This window comes from Ascaphus truei, unplaced genomic scaffold (assembly GCF_040206685.1).
Source record: "Ascaphus truei isolate aAscTru1 unplaced genomic scaffold, aAscTru1.hap1 HAP1_SCAFFOLD_1324, whole genome shotgun sequence".
Lineage (NCBI taxonomy): Eukaryota > Metazoa > Chordata > Amphibia > Anura > Ascaphidae > Ascaphus > Ascaphus truei.
Window position 1 is genome coordinate 65,323 of NW_027454201.1, and position 19,238 is coordinate 84,560.

The 19,238-nt window shown below is 53.5% G+C and overlaps 1 protein-coding gene across 1 annotated transcript in view; it reads right to left on the minus strand.

Moving 5' to 3' along the window:
• The window catches only part of ACTR5 (actin related protein 5), a 24,558-nt gene extending 5,670 nt beyond the window's left edge, over positions 1-18,888 (minus strand). The window contains 7 exon segments of the mRNA XM_075581451.1: positions 7,263-7,373; positions 7,445-7,606; positions 11,811-12,028; positions 13,085-13,254; positions 15,110-15,257; positions 15,260-15,329; positions 18,491-18,888. Of these exon segments, the coding sequence (XP_075437566.1) occupies positions 7,263-7,373; positions 7,445-7,606; positions 11,811-12,028; positions 13,085-13,254; positions 15,110-15,257; positions 15,260-15,329; positions 18,491-18,844 (1,233 nt within the window). The 5' untranslated portion in view covers positions 18,845-18,888.
• Between the last annotated feature and the right edge of the window lie 350 nt (positions 18,889-19,238).

Consider the following 19,238-nt stretch of genomic DNA (forward strand, 5'->3'; position numbering starts at 1 on the left):
CACACTGTACCTAGAGAGTGTGTGCCACTTCCTCATACACACACTGTACCTAGAGAGTGTGTGCCACTTCCTCACACACACACTGTACCTAGAGAGTGTGTGCCACTTCCTCATACACACACTGTACCTAGAGAGTGTGTGCCACTTCCTCACACACACACTGTACCTAGAGAGTGTGTGCCACTTCCTCACACACACACTGTACCTAGAGAGTGTGTGCCACTTCCTCACACACACACTGTACCTAGAGAGTGTGTGCCACTTCCTCATACACACACTGTACCTAGAGAGTGTGTGCCACTTCCTCATACACACACTGTACCTAGAGAGTGTGTGCCACTTCCTCATACACACACTGTACCTAGAGAGTGTGTGCCACTTCCTCATACACACACTGTACCTAGAGAGTGTGTGCCACTTCCTCACACACACACTGTACCTAGAGAGTGTGTGCCACTTCCTCATACACACACTGTACCTAGAGAGTGTGTGCCACTTCCTCATACACACACTGTACCTAGAGAGTGTGTGCCACTTCCTCATACACACACTGTACCTAGAGAGTGTGTGCCACTTCCTCACACACACACTGTACCTAGAGAGTGTGTGCCACTTCCTCACACACACACTGTACCTAGAGAGTGTGTGCCACTTCCTCACACACACACTGTACCTAGAGAGTGTGTGCCACTTCCTCATACACACACTGTACCTAGAGAGTGTGTGCCACTTCCTCATACACACACTGTACCTAGAGAGTGTGTGCCACTTCCTCATACACACACTGTACCTAGAGAGTGTGTGCCACTTCCTCATACACACACTGTACCTAGAGAGTGTGTGCCACTTCCTCATACACACACTGTACCTAGAGAGTGTGTGCCACTTCCTCATACACACACTGTACCTAGAGAGTGTGTGCCACTTCCTCATACACACACTGTACCTAGAGAGTGTGTGCCACTTCCTCACACACACACTGTACCTAGAGAGTGTGTGCCACTTCCTCACACACACACTGTACCTAGAGAGTGTGTGCCACTTCCTCACACACACACTGTACCTAGAGAGTGTGTGCCACTTCCTCACACACACACTGTACCTAGAGAGTGTGTGCCACTTCCTCACACACACACTGTACCTAGAGAGTGTGTGCCACTTCCTCACACACACACTGTACCTAGAGAGTGTGTGCCACTTCCTCACACACACACTGTACCTAGAGAGTGTGTGCCACTTCCTCATACACACACTGTACCTAGAGAGTGTGTGCCACTTCCTCATACACACACTGTACCTAGAGAGTGTGTGCCACTTCCTCACACACACACTGTACCTAGAGAGTGTGTGCCACTTCCTCATACACACACTGTACCTAGAGAGTGTGTGCCACTTCCTCATACACACACTGTACCTAGAGAGTGTGTGCCACTTCCTCATACACACACTGTACCTAGAGAGTGTGTGCCACTTCCTCATACACACACTGTACCTAGAGAGTGTGTGCCACTTCCTCACACACACACTGTACCTAGAGAGTGTGTGCCACTTCCTCACACACACACTGTACCTAGAGAGTGTGTGCCACTTCCTCATACACACACTGTACCTAGAGAGTGTGTGCCACTTCCTCATACACACACTGTACCTAGAGAGTGTGTGCCACTTCCTCACACACACACTGTACCTAGAGACTGTGTGCCACTTCCTCACACACACACTGTACCTAGAGAGTGTGTGCCACTTCCTCATACACACACTGTACCTAGAGAGTGTGTGCCACTTCCTCATACACACACTGTACCTAGAGAGTGTGTGCCACTTCCTCACACACACACTGTACCTAGAGAGTGTGTGCCACTTCCTCACACACACACTGTACCTAGAGAGTGTGTGCCACTTCCTCATACACACACTGTACCTAGAGAGTGTGTGCCACTTCCTCATACACACACTGTACCTAGAGAGTGTGTGCCACTTCCTCATACACACACTGTACCTAGAGAGTGTGTGCCACTTCCTCACACACACACTGTACCTAGAGAGTGTGTGCCACTTCCTCACACACACACTGTACCTAGAGAGTGTGTGCCACTTCCTCATACACACACTGTACCTAGAGAGTGTGTGCCACTTCCTCACACACACACTGTACCTAGAGAGTGTGTGCCACTTCCTCACACACACACTGTACCTAGAGAGTGTGTGCCACTTCCTCATACACACACTGTACCTAGAGAGTGTGTGCCACTTCCTCACACACACACTGTACCTAGAGAGTGTGTGCCACTTCCTCATACACACACTGTACCTAGAGAGTGTGTGCCACTTCCTCATACACACACTGTACCTAGAGAGTGTGTGCCACTTCCTCATACACACACTGTACCTAGAGAGTGTGTGCCACTTCCTCATACACACACTGTACCTAGAGAGTGTGTGCCACTTCCTCATACACACACTGTACCTAGAGAGTGTGTGCCACTTCCTCACACACACACTGTACCTAGAGAGTGTGTGCCACTTCCTCACACACACACTGTACCTAGAGAGTGTGTGCCACTTCCTCATACACACACTGTACCTAGAGAGTGTGTGCCACTTCCTCACACACACACTGTACCTAGAGAGTGTGTGCCACTTCCTCATACACACACTGTACCTAGAGAGTGTGTGCCACTTCCTCACACACACACTGTACCTAGAGAGTGTGTGCCACTTCCTCACACACACACTGTACCTAGAGAGTGTGTGCCACTTCCTCATACACACACTGTACCTAGAGAGTGTGTGCCACTTCCTCATACACACACTGTACCTAGAGAGTGTGTGCCACTTCCTCATACACACACTGTACCTAGAGAGTGTGTGCCACTTCCTCATACACACACTGTACCTAGAGAGTGTGTGCCACTTCCTCACACACACACTGTACCTAGAGAGTGTGTGCCACTTCCTCATACACACACTGTACCTAGAGAGTGTGTGCCACTTCCTCATACACACACTGTACCTAGAGAGTGTGTGCCACTTCCTCATACACACACTGTACCTAGAGAGTGTGTGCCACTTCCTCATACACACACTGTACCTAGAGAGTGTGTGCCACTTCCTCATACACACACTGTACCTAGAGAGTGTGTGCCACTTCCTCATACACACACTGTACCTAGAGAGTGTGTGCCACTTCCTCATACACACACTGTACCTAGAGAGTGTGTGCCACTTCCTCATACACACACTGTACCTAGAGAGTGTGTGCCACTTCCTCATACACACACTGTACCTAGAGAGTGTGTGCCACTTCCTCATACACACACTGTACCTAGAGAGTGTGTGCCACTTCCTCATACACACACTGTACCTAGAGAGTGTGTGCCACTTCCTCATACACACACTGTACCTAGAGAGTGTGTGCCACTTCCTCATACACACACTGTACCTAGAGAGTGTGTGCCACTTCCTCATACACACACTGTACCTAGAGAGTGTGTGCCACTTCCTCACACACACACTGTACCTAGAGAGTGTGTGCCACTTCCTCATACACACACTGTACCTAGAGAGTGTGTGCCACTTCCTCACACACACACTGTACCTAGAGAGTGTGTGCCACTTCCTCACACACACACTGTACCTAGAGAGTGTGTGCCACTTCCTCACACACACACTGTACCTAGAGAGTGTGTGCCACTTCCTCATACACACACTGTACCTAGAGAGTGTGTGCCACTTCCTCATACACACACTGTACCTAGAGAGTGTGTGCCACTTCCTCATACACACACTGTACCTAGAGAGTGTGTGCCACTTCCTCATACACACACTGTACCTAGAGAGTGTGTGCCACTTCCTCACACACACACTGTACCTAGAGAGTGTGTGCCACTTCCTCATACACACACTGTACCTAGAGAGTGTGTGCCACTTCCTCACACACACACTGTACCTAGAGAGTGTGTGCCACTTCCTCACACACACACTGTACCTAGAGAGTGTGTGCCACTTCCTCACACACACACTGTACCTAGAGAGTGTGTGCCACTTCCTCACACACACACTGTACCTAGAGAGTGTGTGCCACTTCCTCACACACACACTGTACCTAGAGAGTGTGTGCCACTTCCTCATACACACACTGTACCTAGAGAGTGTGTGCCACTTCCTCATACACACACTGTACCTAGAGAGTGTGTGCCACTTCCTCACACACACACTGTACCTAGAGAGTGTGTGCCACTTCCTCACACACACACTGTACCTAGAGAGTGTGTGCCACTTCCTCACACACACACTGTACCTAGAGAGTGTGTGCCACTTCCTCACACACACACTGTACCTAGAGAGTGTGTGCCACTTCCTCACACACACACTGTACCTAGAGAGTGTGTGCCACTTCCTCATACACACACTGTACCTAGAGAGTGTGTGCCACTTCCTCATACACACACTGTACCTAGAGAGTGTGTGCCACTTCCTCATACACACACTGTACCTAGAGAGTGTGTGCCACTTCCTCATACACACACTGTACCTAGAGAGTGTGTGCCACTTCCTCATACACACACTGTACCTAGAGAGTGTGTGCCACTTCCTCACACACACACTGTACCTAGAGAGTGTGTGCCACTTCCTCATACACACACTGTACCTAGAGACTGTGTGCCACTTCCTCATACACACACTGTACCTAGAGAGTGTGTGCCACTTCCTCATACACACACTGTACCTAGAGAGTGTGTGCCACTTCCTCATACACACACTGTACCTAGAGAGTGTGTGCCACTTCCTCATACACACACTGTACCTAGAGAGTGTGTGCCACTTCCTCACACACACACTGTACCTAGAGAGTGTGTGCCACTTCCTCATACACACACTGTACCTAGAGAGTGTGTGCCACTTCCTCATACACACACTGTACCTAGAGAGTGTGTGCCACTTCCTCATACACACACTGTACCTAGAGAGTGTGTGCCACTTCCTCATACACACACTGTACCTAGAGAGTGTGTGCCACTTCCTCATACACACACTGTACCTAGAGAGTGTGTGCCACTTCCTCATACACACACTGTACCTAGAGAGTGTGTGCCACTTCCTCATACACACACTGTACCTAGAGAGTGTGTGCCACTTCCTCACACACACACTGTACCTAGAGAGTGTGTGCCACTTCCTCATACACACACTGTACCTAGAGAGTGTGTGCCACTTCCTCACACACACACTGTACCTAGAGAGTGTGTGCCACTTCCTCATACACACACTGTACCTAGAGAGTGTGTGCCACTTCCTCATACACACACTGTACCTAGAGAGTGTGTGCCACTTCCTCACACACACACTGTACCTAGAGAGTGTGTGCCACTTCCTCATACACACACTGTACCTAGAGAGTGTGTGCCACTTCCTCATACACACACTGTACCTAGAGACTGTGTGCCACTTCCTCATACACACACTGTACCTAGAGAGTGTGTGCCACTTCCTCATACACACACTGTACCTAGAGACTGTGTGCCACTTCCTCATACACACACTGTACCTAGAGACTGTGTGCCACTTCCTCATACACACACTGTACCTAGAGAGTGTGTGCCACTTCCTCATACACACACTGTACCTAGAGAGTGTGTGCCACTTCCTCATACACACACTGTACCTAGAGAGTGTGTGCCACTTCCTCATACACACACTGTACCTAGAGAGTGTGTGCCACTTCCTCATACACACACTGTACCTAGAGAGTGTGTGCCACTTCCTCATACACACACTGTACCTAGAGAGTGTGTGCCACTTCCTCATACACACACTGTACCTAGAGAGTGTGTGCCACTTCCTCATACACACACTGTACCTAGAGAGTGTGTGCCACTTCCTCATACACACACTGTACCTAGAGAGTGTGTGCCACTTCCTCATACACACACTGTACCTAGAGAGTGTGTGCCACTTCCTCATACACACACTGTACCTAGAGAGTGTGTGCCACTTCCTCATACACACACTGTACCTAGAGAGTGTGTGCCACTTCCTCATACACACACTGTACCTAGAGAGTGTGTGCCACTTCCTCATACACACACTGTACCTAGAGAGTGTGTGCCACTTCCTCATACACACACTGTACCTAGAGAGTGTGTGCCACTTCCTCATACACACACTGTACCTAGAGAGTGTGTGCCACTTCCTCACACACACACTGTACCTAGAGAGTGTGTGCGGCTAGAGGGATATATACACACACACACACACACACACACACACACACACACACACACACACTGTACCTAGAGAGTGTGTGCGGCTAGAGGGATATACACACACACACACACACACACACACACACACACACTGTACCTAGAGAGTGTGTGCGGCTAGAGGGATATACACACACACACACACACACACACACACACACACACACACATACACACACTGTACCTAGAGAGTGTGTGCGGCTAGAGGGATATACACACACACACACACACACACACACACACACACACACACTGTACCTAGAGAGTGTGTGCGGCTAGAGGGATATACACACACACACACACACACACACACACACACACACACTGTACCTAGAGAGTGTGTGCGGCTAGAGGGATATACACACACACACACACACACACACACACACACACACACACACACACACTGTACCTAGAGAGTGTGTGCGGCTAGAGGGATATATACACACACACACACACACACACACACACACACACACACACACACACTGTACCTAGAGAGTGTGTGCGGCTAGAGGGTTATATACACACACACACACACACACACACACACACACACACACACACACACTGTACCTAGAGAGTGTGTGCGGCTAGAGGGTTATACATAGATTTATACACACACACACACACACAGACACACACACAGACACACACAGAGACACACACACACACACACACACACACACACACACACACACACACACACACACACACACACACTGTACCTAGAGAGTGTGTGCGGCTAGAGGGTTATACATAGATTTATACACACACACACACACACAGACACACACACAGACACACACAGAGACACACACACAGACACACACAGAGACACACACACAGACACACACAGAGACACACACACACACACACACACACACACACACACACACACACACACACACACACAGACACACACAGAGACACACACACACACACACACAGAGACACACACACACACACACACACACACAGACACACAGACACACGCACCTGCACAGTAGGTGGGGTCTTCTCCATCTCCTCCTCAGGGTAGAGCGGCTCCAGTTCAGACATCCCCTCCATATAGTCCTGCTCCCCTCCCAGCACCTCCACCTCCGGGGTCTGCGTGAGAACACCCCCAGTCAGCCTGCGCAGACGCCGCCCGCTCCCCGGCCGCGCGGGACCATACGGACCTGCGGCTTGCTGTCCAGCACCTCCCCCAGCGCCCGCTGCCGGCCCTGCTCCACGGCCGCGCTCAGCTTGTGGGTGTAGGACTGCAGCTCCTCCGCCGAGTCCATGTTCAGCTCAACCAGAGCCTTGTGAAACTGCTCCAGCTGCCCGTCTTCCAGGAGCTCCTGCCAGGGGGGGCACAGGGTGAGGGGCATACTGTCAGGGGGGAGGGGGGCACAGGGTGAGGGGCATACTGTCAGGGGGGACGGGGCACAGGGTGAGGGGCATACTGTCAGGGGGGAGGGGGGCACAGGGTGAGGGGCATACTGTCAGGGGGAGGGGGGGCACAGGGTGAGGGGCATACTGTCAGGGGGGACGGAGGCACAGGGTGAGGGGAATACTGTCAGGGGGGAGGGGGGTACAGGGTGAGGGGCATACTGTCAGGGGGAGGGGGGGCACAGGGTGAGGGGCATACTGTCAGGGGGGACAGGGGCACAGGGTGAGGGGCATACTGTCAGGGGGGAGGGGGGCACAGGGTGAGGGGCATACTGTCAGGGGGGACGGGGGCACAGGGTGAGGGGCATACTGTCAGGGGGAGGGAGGGCACAGGGTGAGGGGCATACTGTCAGGGGGGACGGGGGCACAGGGTGAGGGGCATACTGTCAGGGGGGAGGGGGGCACAGGGTGAGGGGCATACTGTCAGGGGGGAGGGGGGCACAGGGTGAGGGGCATACTGTCTGGGGGACGGGGGCACAGGGTGAGGGGCATACTGTCAGGGGGGACGGGGGCCCAGGGTGAGGGGCATACTGTCAGGGGGGGGCGGGGGCACAGGGTGAGGGGCATACTGTCAGGGGGGGCGGGGGCACAGGGTGAGGGGCATACTGTCAGGGGGGAGGGGGGCACAGGGTGAGGGGCATACTGTCAGGGGGGAGGGGGCACAGGGTGAGGGGCATACTGTCAGGGGGGAGGGGGGGCACAGGTTGAGGGGCATACTGTTGGGGAAGGGGGCACAGGGTGAGGGGCATACTGTCAGGGGGGACGGGGGCATAGGGTGAGGGGCATACTGTCAGGGGGACGGGGGCACAGGGTGAGGGGCATACTGTCAGGGGGGACGGGGGCACAGGATGAGGGGCATACTGTCAGGGATAGAATAAGGACTAGACTAGGGCACAGAGGACACCTCTAGGACTGGGCAGCACAGAAGACATGGGGGACAGCGGGCACCTGTTGATATGCATGTAAAGCTGGATGTCTCTAGATGTAGACACAGGGATGCAGGATAGGCAACCTCTAGGACAGGAGGGCTCAGAGGGCAGGTGTACCGGGCACCTCTAGGAGCAGGCTGTCAAAGACATGGCATAGCGGGGCATAGCTGTATGGGGGCATAGCTGTATGGGGACATAGCTGTATGGGGACATAGCTGTATGGGGACATAGCTGTATGGGGGCATAGCTGTATGGGGGCATAGCTGTATGGGGGCATAGCTGTATGGGGGCATAGCTGTATGGGGGCATAGCTGTATGGGGACATAGCTGTATGGGGACATAGCTGTATGGGGACATAGCTGTATGGGGACATAGCTGTATGGGGACATAGCTGTATGGGGACATAGCTGTATGGGGACATAGCTGTATGGGGACATAGCTGTATGGGGACATAGCTGTATGGGGACATAGCTGTATGGGGACATAGCTGTATGGGGACATAGCTGTATGGGGACATAGCTGTATGGGGCATAGCTGTATGGGGGACATAGCTGTATGGGGACATAGCTGTATGGGGACATAGCTGTATGGGGACATAGCTGTATGGGGACATAGCTGTATGGGGGCATAGCTGTATGGGGGACATAGCTGTATGGGGGACATAGCTGTATGGGGGACATAGCTGTATGGGGACATAGCTGTATGGGGACATAGCTGTATGGGGACATAGCTGTATGGGGACATAGCTGTATGGGGACATAGCTGTATGGGGACATAGCTGTATGGGGACATAGCTGTATGGGGACATAGCTGTATGGGGACATAGCTGTATGGGGACATAGCTGTATGGGGACATAGCTGTATCGGGACATAGCTGTATCGGGACATAGCTGTATGGGGACATAGCTGTATGGGGACATAGCTGTATGGGGACATAGCTGTATCGGGACATAGCTGTATAGCTACACAGTAGATGAGGTGGAAAAAAGACGTACGTCGATCAAGTTCACCCTATGCTAAATGTAGACGACAGATACTTTATCCTATATCCGTACTTACAGTATATTGATCCAGAGGAAGCAAACACACAACCCCAGTGACACATCATCTAATGATATCTCATAAGGGAAAAATAAATTCCTTCCTGACACCAAGAATTATCAATCGGATTAATCCCTGTATCAACATCCTTCCCGTGTATACTTATTAGTTATATCCCTGTATACCTTTCCTTTCTAACAAGGTGTGCAGCCTTTATTTGGAAGATATCTGCTGGATAATATATAGCTTTCTTCTGCGCAGCGCAGTGCCTAAAGCCGGCACAGGGGGTCTCTGCTGCACACAGCTTACACTCTAAATGTGGCGCCTGCGGCACAGGGACGGCGCCAGTTGCCCAAGGTCACGAGAAGATGAAACTGGGGTTCACCCACTACAAAGGCAGCGACACTGCCAATCGGCAAAGTCCTGCAGGCATAGAAAGCCTGATCTTCCCATGGAGGCGTGTGTCTCATCACGGTCCCATGGGCCGGGGTAACGATACCAAGGTGCCTGGGGTCTGCCCTCCCTCCCCCCGGGGCCGGGGTAACGATACCAAGGTGCCTGGGGCCTGCCCTCCCTCCCCCCGGGGTAACGATACTAAGGTGCCTGGGCCCTGCCCTCCCTCCCCCCGGGGCCGGGGTAACGATACTAAGGTGCCTGGGGCCTGCCCTCCCTCCCCCCGGGGCCGGGGTAACGATACCAAGGTGCCTGGGGCCTGCCCTCCCTCCCCCCGGGGTAACGATACTAAGGTGCCTGGGCCCTGCCCTCCCTCCCCCCGGGGCCGGGGTAACGATACTAAGGTGCCTGGGGCCTGCCCTCCCTCCCCCTGGGGCCTGGGTAACGATACTAAGGTGCCTGGGCCCTGCCCTCCCTCCCCCTGGGGCCTGGGTAACGATACTAAGGTGCCTGGGGTCTGCCCTCCCTCCCCCAGGGGCCGGGGTAACGATACTAAGGTGCCTGGGCCCTGCCCTCCCTCCCCCTGGGGCCTGGGTAACGATACTAAGGTGCCTGGGCCCTGCCCTCCCTCCCCCCGGGGCCTGGGTAACGATACTAGCCCTCCCTCCCCCCGGGGCCGGGGTAACGATACTAAGGTGCCTGGGGCCTGCCCTCCCTCCCCCTGGGGCCTGGGTAACGATACTAAGGTGCCTGGGGTCTGTCCTCCCTCCCCCCGGGGCCGGGGTAACGATACTAAGGTGCCTGGGGTCTGTCCTCCCTCCCCCCGGGGGCCGGGGTAACGATACTAAGGTGCCTAGGGCCTGCCCTCCCTCCCCCCGGGGCCTGGGTAACGATACTAAGGTGCCTGGGGTCTGTCCTCCCCCCCCCCGGGGCCTAGGTAACGATACTAAGGTGCCTGGGGCCTGCCCTCCCTCCCCACGGGGCCTGGGTAACGATACTAAGGTGCCTGGGGTCTGCCCTCCCCCCCCGGGGCCTGGGTAACGATACTAAGGTGCCTGGGGCCTGCCCTCCCTCCCCCCGGGGCCTGGGTAACGATACTAAGGTGCCTGGGGCCTGCCCTCCCCCCCCCCGGGGCCTGGGTAACGATACTAAGGTGCATGGGGCCTGCCCTCCCTCCCCCCGGGGCCGGGGTAACGATACTAAGGTGCATGGGGCCTGCCCTCCCTCCCCCCGGGGCCGGGGTAACGATACTAAGGTGCCTGGGGCCTGCCCTCCCTCCCCCCGGGGCCGGGGTAACGATACTAATGTCCCATGGCCTGTCCTCCCCCCCCCCCCCCGAGGCCTGGGTAACGATACTAAGGTCCCACGGGCCTGCCCTTCATCCGGGTCCTGGGTAACGATACTAAGGTGCTTGGGGCCTGCCCTCCCTCCCCCCGGGGGCTGGGTAACGATACTAAGGTGCCTGGGCCCTGCCCTCCCTCCCCCCGGGGCCGGGGTAACGATACTAAGGTGCCTGGGGCCTGCCCTCCCTCCCCCCGGGGGCTGGGTAACGATACTAAGGTCCCACGGGCCTGCCCTTCATCCGGGTCCTGGGTAACGATACTAAGGTCCCCTCACCGCCTGGGTAACGATACTACAGTGCCCTCAGGGCCTAGGTAACAAAACTAAGATCCCCTCACGGTTTGGGTAATATGAGTAACGATACTAAGGTCCCAGGTAACGCCATTACGGTGGCAGGAGCCCCGGTTACCTGCACGTAGAGCAGCCGGTCCAGCCGCTCCTGGTCCTGCTGCAGGCGTTCCTCCCGGCGACGCGTGTTCAGCTCCTGCAGGCGTCGCAGCTGCTGCTGCCGGCGTTCCTGCTTCTCCTCCGAGGTCACAGCGCTGCCCGTCAGCTTCGCAGAGAACGGCAGCTGCATCTTGTGCACGTTCCGCTCGTAATAATCCGGGCACCGCCACTTCTCCAACTCTGCCGCGCACAAGCAGAGAGTCACGGAGAGCAGAGGGCACAGGCCACGGCCTGGCACCGCTAGGACCTCGCTGCGAGGGGGCACTGCCTGGCACCGCTAGGACCTCGCTGCGAGGGGGCACTGCCTGGCACCGCTAGGACCTCGCTGCGAGGGGGCGCTGCCTGGCACCGCTAGGACCTCGCTGTGAGGGGGCGCTGCCTGGCACCGCTAGGACCTCGCTGTGAGGGGGCGCTGCCTGGCACCGCTAGGACCTCGCTGCGAGGGGGCGCTGCCTGGCACCGCTAGGACCTCGCTGTGAGGGGGCGCTGCCTGGCACCGCTAGGACCTCGCTGCGAGGGGGCGCTGCCTGGCACCGCTAGGACCTCGCTGCTAGGGGGCACCGCTAGAACTTCCCTGCGAGGGGGCGCTGCCTGGCACCGCTAGGACCTCGCTGCGAGGGGGCACTGCCTGGCACCGCTAGGACCCTCGCTGCGAGGGGGCGCTGCCTGGCACCGCTAGGACCTCGCTGCGAGGGGGCGCTGCCTGGCACCGCTAGGACCTCGCTGTGAGGGGGCGCTGCCTGGCACCGCTAGGACCTCGCTGCGAGGGGGCGCTGCCTGGCACCGCTAGGACCTCGCTGCGAGGGGGCGCTGCCTGGCACCGCTAGGACCTCGCTGCGAGGGGGGCACTGCCTGGCACCGCTAGGACCTCGCTGCGAGGGGGCGCTGCCTGGCACCGCTAGGACGTCCCTGCGAGGGGGCGCTGCCTGGCACCGCTAGGACCTCAATGCGAGGGGGCACTGCCTGGCACCGCTAGAACTTCCCTGCGAGGGGGCGCTGCCTGGCACCGCTAGGACTTCCCTGCGAGGGGGCACTGCCTGGCACCGCTAGGACTTCCCTGCGAGGGGGCGCTGCCTGGCACCGCTAGGACCTCAATGCGAGGGGGCGCTGCCTGGCACCGCTAGGACTTCCCTGCAAGGGGGCACTGCCTGGCACCGCTAGGACTTCCCTGCGAGGGTCGGACATGGATACAGAGCCTGGCACCGCTAGGAAGTATCACCACCCCCTCCCCATTACCTTCCATATAATCCTCTGCCACATAGCAATGCTCGTGCAGAATCTCCTCCATGCGACTCAGCGTGATGGCAGGGAGGTGTCCCGGGTACTTCAGCTGAAGCAGGCGCTGGAGGTAAGAGCCCGCCTGGCACCCGCCCAAATTTATCCGCTTACAGTTCTGTGCATCAAACCTGCGGAGGCCACGGTCATTAGGTCACTTTGCTCCTACATGGGACTGACCCTTTAACCCATTAAACATGTCCCGGTCATTAGGTCACTTTACTTCTACGTGGGACTGACCCTTTAACCCATTAAACACGTCCCTGTCGTTAGGTCATTTTGTCCCTACGTGGGACTGACCCTTTAACCCATTAAACACGTCCCTGTCATCAGGTCACTTTGTCCCTACGTGGGACTGACCCTTTAACCCATTAAACACGTCCCGGTCATTAGGTCACTTTACTTCTATGTGGGACTGACCCTTTAACCCATTAAACACGTCTCTGTCATTAGGTCACTTTGTCCCTACGTGGGACTGACCCTTTAACCCATTAAACACGTCCCGGTCATTAGGTCACTTTACTTCTATGTGGGACTGACCCTTTAACCCATTAAACACGTCTCTGTCATTAGGTCACTTTGTCCCTACGTGGGACTGACCCTTTAACCCATTACACACGCCCCTGTCATTGGGTCACTTTACTTCTATGTGGGACTGACCCTTTAACCCATTAAACACGTCCCTGTCATTAGGTCACTTTGTCCCTACGTGGGACTGACCTTTAACCCATTAAACACGTCCCTGTCATTAGGTCACTTTACTTCTACGTGAGACTGACCCTTTAACCCATTAAACACGTCCCTGTCATTAGGTCACTTTACTTCTATGTGGGACTGACCCTTTAACCCATTAAACACGTCCCGGTCATTAGGTCACTTTGTCCCTACGTGGGACTGACGCTTTAACCCATTAAACACGTCCCGGTCATTAGGTCACTTTACTTCTATGTGGGACTGACCCTTTAACCCATTAAACACGTCCCTGTCATTAGGTCACTTTGTCCCTACGTGGGACTGACCCTTTAACCCATTACACACGCCCCTGTCATTAGGTCACTTTACTTCTATGTGGGACTGACCCTTTAACCCATTAAACACGTCCCTGTCATTAGGTCACTTTGTCCCTACGTGGGACTGACCTTTAACCCATTAAACACGTCCCTGTCATTAGGTCACTTTACTTCTACGTGGGACTGACCCTTTAACCACGTCCCTGTCATTAGGTCACTTTACTTCTACGTGGGACTGACCCTTTAACCCATTAAACACGTCCCGGTCATTAGGTCACTTTGTCCCTACGTGGGACTGACGCTTTAACCCATTAAACACGTCCCTGTCATTAGGTCACTTTACTTCTATGTGGGACTGACCCTTTAACCCATTAAACACGTCCCTGTCATTAGGTCACTTTGTCCCTACGTGGGACTGACCCTTTAACCCATTAAACACGTCCCGGTCATTAGGTCACTTTACTTCTATGTGGGACTGACCCTTTAACCCATTAAACACGTCCCTGTCATTAGGTCACTTTGTCCCTACGTGGGACTGACCCTTTAACCCATTACACACGCCCCTGTCATTAGGTCACTTTACTTCTATGTGGGACTGACCCTTTAACCCATTAAACACGTCCCTGTCATTAGGTCACTTTGTCCCTAGAGGGACTGACCTTTAACCCATTAAACACGTCCCTGTCATTAGGTCACTTTGCTCCTACGTGGGACTGACCCTTTAACCCATTAAACACGTCCCTGTCATTAGGTCACTTTGCCCCTACGTGGGACTGACCCTTTAACCCATTAAACACGCCCCTGTCATTAGGTCACTTTGCTCCTACGTGGGACTGACCCTTTAACCCATTAAACACGTCCCTGTCATTAGGTCACTTTGCTCCTATGTGGGACTGACCCTATAACACAGTGAACACGCCCCTGTCAGTCACGTTTGTCCCAGGGGAGACTGGTTCCCGGACTATCCTAGGCTCACCTCCCGTTCAGCACGGGCAGAATGTGGGTGCATTGATACCCCGAGGACACGATGATCCCGCTGCCAGGGGACAGCGCCTTCTTGTTGTGGTAGAAACTGTACAGCCCATCAATCCCGAACGACACCTTCGGGACCTGGTAACACTCTCGGACACCATCTGCCGGACATGGAGCGGGGTGCAGGGGGCCTCCGTGAACACAATAGGGTGATCGACACAGCCCTGAGTGGAGGGGAGAAACACGAGTGGAAAGAGGACATGGAAAGCTTGGCCAAAGAGCTCACACTTCACAGCCTGTGCGCAGTATCTCACCTGGTTTGTAAAGGTGCAGCAGAGAATGAGTTACCTGAGAGAGAGGACACGCCACGTATACAGAGATTACCGTATTGGCCCGAATATAGTGCTATGATTTTTTCCTAAAAATGTCCTTCCGAAAACTGCCCTCGTATTATATGTGCCGCCGAACACCTTTAATTTTTCATGCAGAACACCTTCAAAACTGTAGGGTCGTATTATGTGCGAGGCCGTACTAGATTCGGGCCAATACGGTACTTTAGTGGCCTCCTTGCAGAGTATATAAACCTTACATAAGCCACTGAGCTGTCGATCAAGTGCGCAGAAGAGCTTACAATTATATATATATAATATCCACGGAGCAGGAGTATGCTCAGGAAAAACGTTTGCTGCAGAGGGGACCGTCACCCACAGCTGGAAGATGGGGTCAGATTAAATATGCAGGACCCTCACTTGGTGTGTGTGTGTGTGTGTGTATATATACACACACACACACACACACACACGTGTGTGATATATATCACATGCACACAATCACGTTTTAAGTTATGCCGTTAGCATATAACAAATAAAAAGATCACTTGTAAACCCGGTGTTATCTTTCGCATGTAATCTTTGGGACTCCCTTCAAGTTAGGTTCCAACTGACTGGTACCCCATCTCTCATGCAACCCCCGTTCTCAGATCCCTCCCTCCCTCCCTTTTTACACTAATAACCAACAATCTAACCTTTGGGTCCAAAAAGGACTCCTAAGAGTGAATGATATTCTCATCAAAGGTAAAGTCCCTCCGTTCGCCTCGTTACAAACGAGCCACGACATTCCCTCCTCTGAATTTTTCAGATTTCTCCAAGTTAGGCACTATATGCAATCCATTTACAAGCCAAACCAACCACACGTGTTAACGCTATATGAAGACTGGTGTGTACGTCAGCCTCTTATGAAGGGCATTACTTCCAGGCTATACCACAGTTTGACTCCCGTCAAAAATAGCCAAACTCCTGATAAATATATGGTGTCCTGTGAGGAGGAGTTAAATACCAATTTGGACCTTGATGTTTGGAAAGATGTTTGGGAGGCCGCCTCCAAAAATTCTTCCTGTGTGGTGATTAAGGAGAATATTTACAAGCCAATATATAGATGGTACATGACTCCCATCAGGTTGAACTCTTTTCTCCCAGGTGTCTCTCCTTTATGTTGGCGTGGTTGTGGCGAAATGGGGAATATACTGCACATATTTTGGTCGTGTCCAAAAATTCAGCAAACATGGAGGGAAGTGTTTGCTCTAATACACAGGGTTTGGGGCATCACTGTCCCCCAGGACCCAATATATACAGTACTGGGAAAACCAATGGCCAATTGTAACAAAAAAGAAATGAAAGTTATCTCCCAAATTGTAAATGCTACTAGATGCACCATCGCCAAAAACTGGAAACAACCGACTCCCCCATCCTTAAACCAAATCAATAACAAAATCTGGCATTTAGTCCATATGGAAAAACTCGCTGCCTACCTAACTGGTTCCACTCCACAATTCTCAGAGACATGGGCTCCTTGGTTTAGACATGCAGGTATATCCCCATATTTAGACTAGATTATTCTGAACAGAGTGATTTATGATTTATGTTGTATTCAACCTGTTATTTAATATGTTACATGGTTTCAAATGATGTCCCCTTCCCCCCTTCCCATATTCTCTTCTCCTCCTAATGTGTAATCAGACAATTTGCAATATTGTACCGTTGTATTGTCCCCCCCCCCCCTTTTTTTTTTTTTTCCTTTTTGTACCCCTCTTACTTTTAGAAAAATGATTAATAAAAAATCTAAGTAATAAAAAAAAAAAAAAAGATCACTTGTGAGCACATTCACATGTCTTAGACAGGTCTGCAACCCTGCCGTTCCCCATTATCCCCAGCATACAGTGCTTCCACTGCAGCAAGGGATTCTGGGAAATTACATGCAAACAAGCACAGAGTGCCACCTTTTGCCTGGAATACATTTTTACATGGAACCCTTATAAGCTAATGCTCGCTGTTAACACAGCTTTTAACCACAGCATGGGAATCAGATGCAAAGCCAGAGAAACCACTCACAGACATGTTTCAACCTTAATGGGTCTCATCAGTGACAGGTTTACCAGGAAGTATAAGAGCAATCATAGAAATAAATGGCACACCACTGTTAATAAAGACATGCAGGTATAATTCTGCTTCTGGTGCTTACCTCCCAATGGTCCCGGCGTCTCAAGGCTGGACCTAATAATGGCACAAAAATGAAGGAAAGGGGGAGCACACAGGAGACTTGATTTGAGTTTTGAAAAACTTCAATAAGGTGTTCACAGCATCAGAGATGCTGTGAACACCTTATTGAAGTTTTTCAAAACTCAAATCAAGTCTCCTGTGTGCTCCTCCTTTCCTTCAGTTTTTTTACCAGGAAGTAATACATTGAGAGTTACCTCTCGTTTTCAAGTATGTCCTGGGCACAGAGTTATAAAAAATACATAGTTACATTCAAAGAACAGGGTTATACAGTGCAGCGGTGCGCAAACTGGGGGGCGCGAGACTGCTGACGGGGGGCGTGGGGTTTACAGAGGCCCCGCGCGCTTCCCGAAGGCACTTAAATTAAGTGCCGGGGGAGCTGCAGGGCCTCTGTAAACCTTTACTTACCTTGGCTCCGGCGGCTTCCTTCCTGCGTCGCCATGGGAGGTCATGTGAAGTCATGACGCTGGAGCGCAGGTAAGTGGGGGTTAGGGGGGGCGCAGGTAAGTGGGGGTTAGGGGGGGCGCAGATAAGTGGGGTTAGGGGGGGCGCGGGAGTGAGGGGATCGCTGTCAGGGGGGCGCAGGGAAAAAAGTTTGCGACCCCCTGATACAGTGTACAGTTTGGTTGTATTGGCTTTGCAATTTTCAAGGCTGTAGGATTTAGCATTACATTTTGAGATATATATGTGTGCGTGTTTATTAAACAGGTGGAAAACAACTAGCACCATTGGGGGTATATACACAGGCGTGGTATATACACAGGCGTGGTATATACACAGGCGTGGTATATACACAGGCTGCACAGGCTCCTGGCCGCAGAGCTGACACTCACCTCAGAGCTCACCCCCAGCCTCTGGAACACGTGGTCACACAGTACTTCTTGCAGCTCCAGGTTGACGGGCAGGTTCCGGTCGCAGGGTCCCCGGAGCAGCCAGCGCAGCGGTTCCAGGCTGGGGATGTCATTCCCGACCCGGCTGAGGCTGCGAGCGGAACCGCGGCTCCGGGCCACAACCGAGCGGAACCGTAACCCCGGGCACCCCGGAAGCGCCCAGCCCGCCCGCAGCTGGAATGAACCATTATCCAGCACCAGGGCGGCCGACTCCGGCCCGGGCTCGAACGCCGGGTCCGGTACCGCTCGGGCGTCGCGGAATGTGAAAACGTTACTGATTGGCCTGGGCGCTGCCATGTTGTGTGTGGCGTCCGTTCCGCAAAGGGCGCCGCCATGTTGTGTGTGGCGTCCGTTCCGCAAAGGGCGCCGCCATGTTGTGTGTGGCGTCCGTTCCGCAAAGGGCGCCGCCATGTTGTGTGTGGCGACCGTTCCGCAAAGGGCGCCGCCATGTTGTGTGTGGCGTCCGTTCCGCAAATGGCGCCGCTGCCGAACAAAGGTTCCGGGGAAGCAAAGGTTCCTAGCAAGGCAACCAGAGGGGAAGGCGCCTGGGGGCCGTTACACATGTTAGGATAGTGTCATTAATTAGAGAGGCGTGTCACTAAGAGAGAGTCACACTCAGAAGTGAGTGTCATTCATTAGGAGACAATCACACTCAGAAGTGAGTGTCACTCATTAGGAGGCAGTCACACTC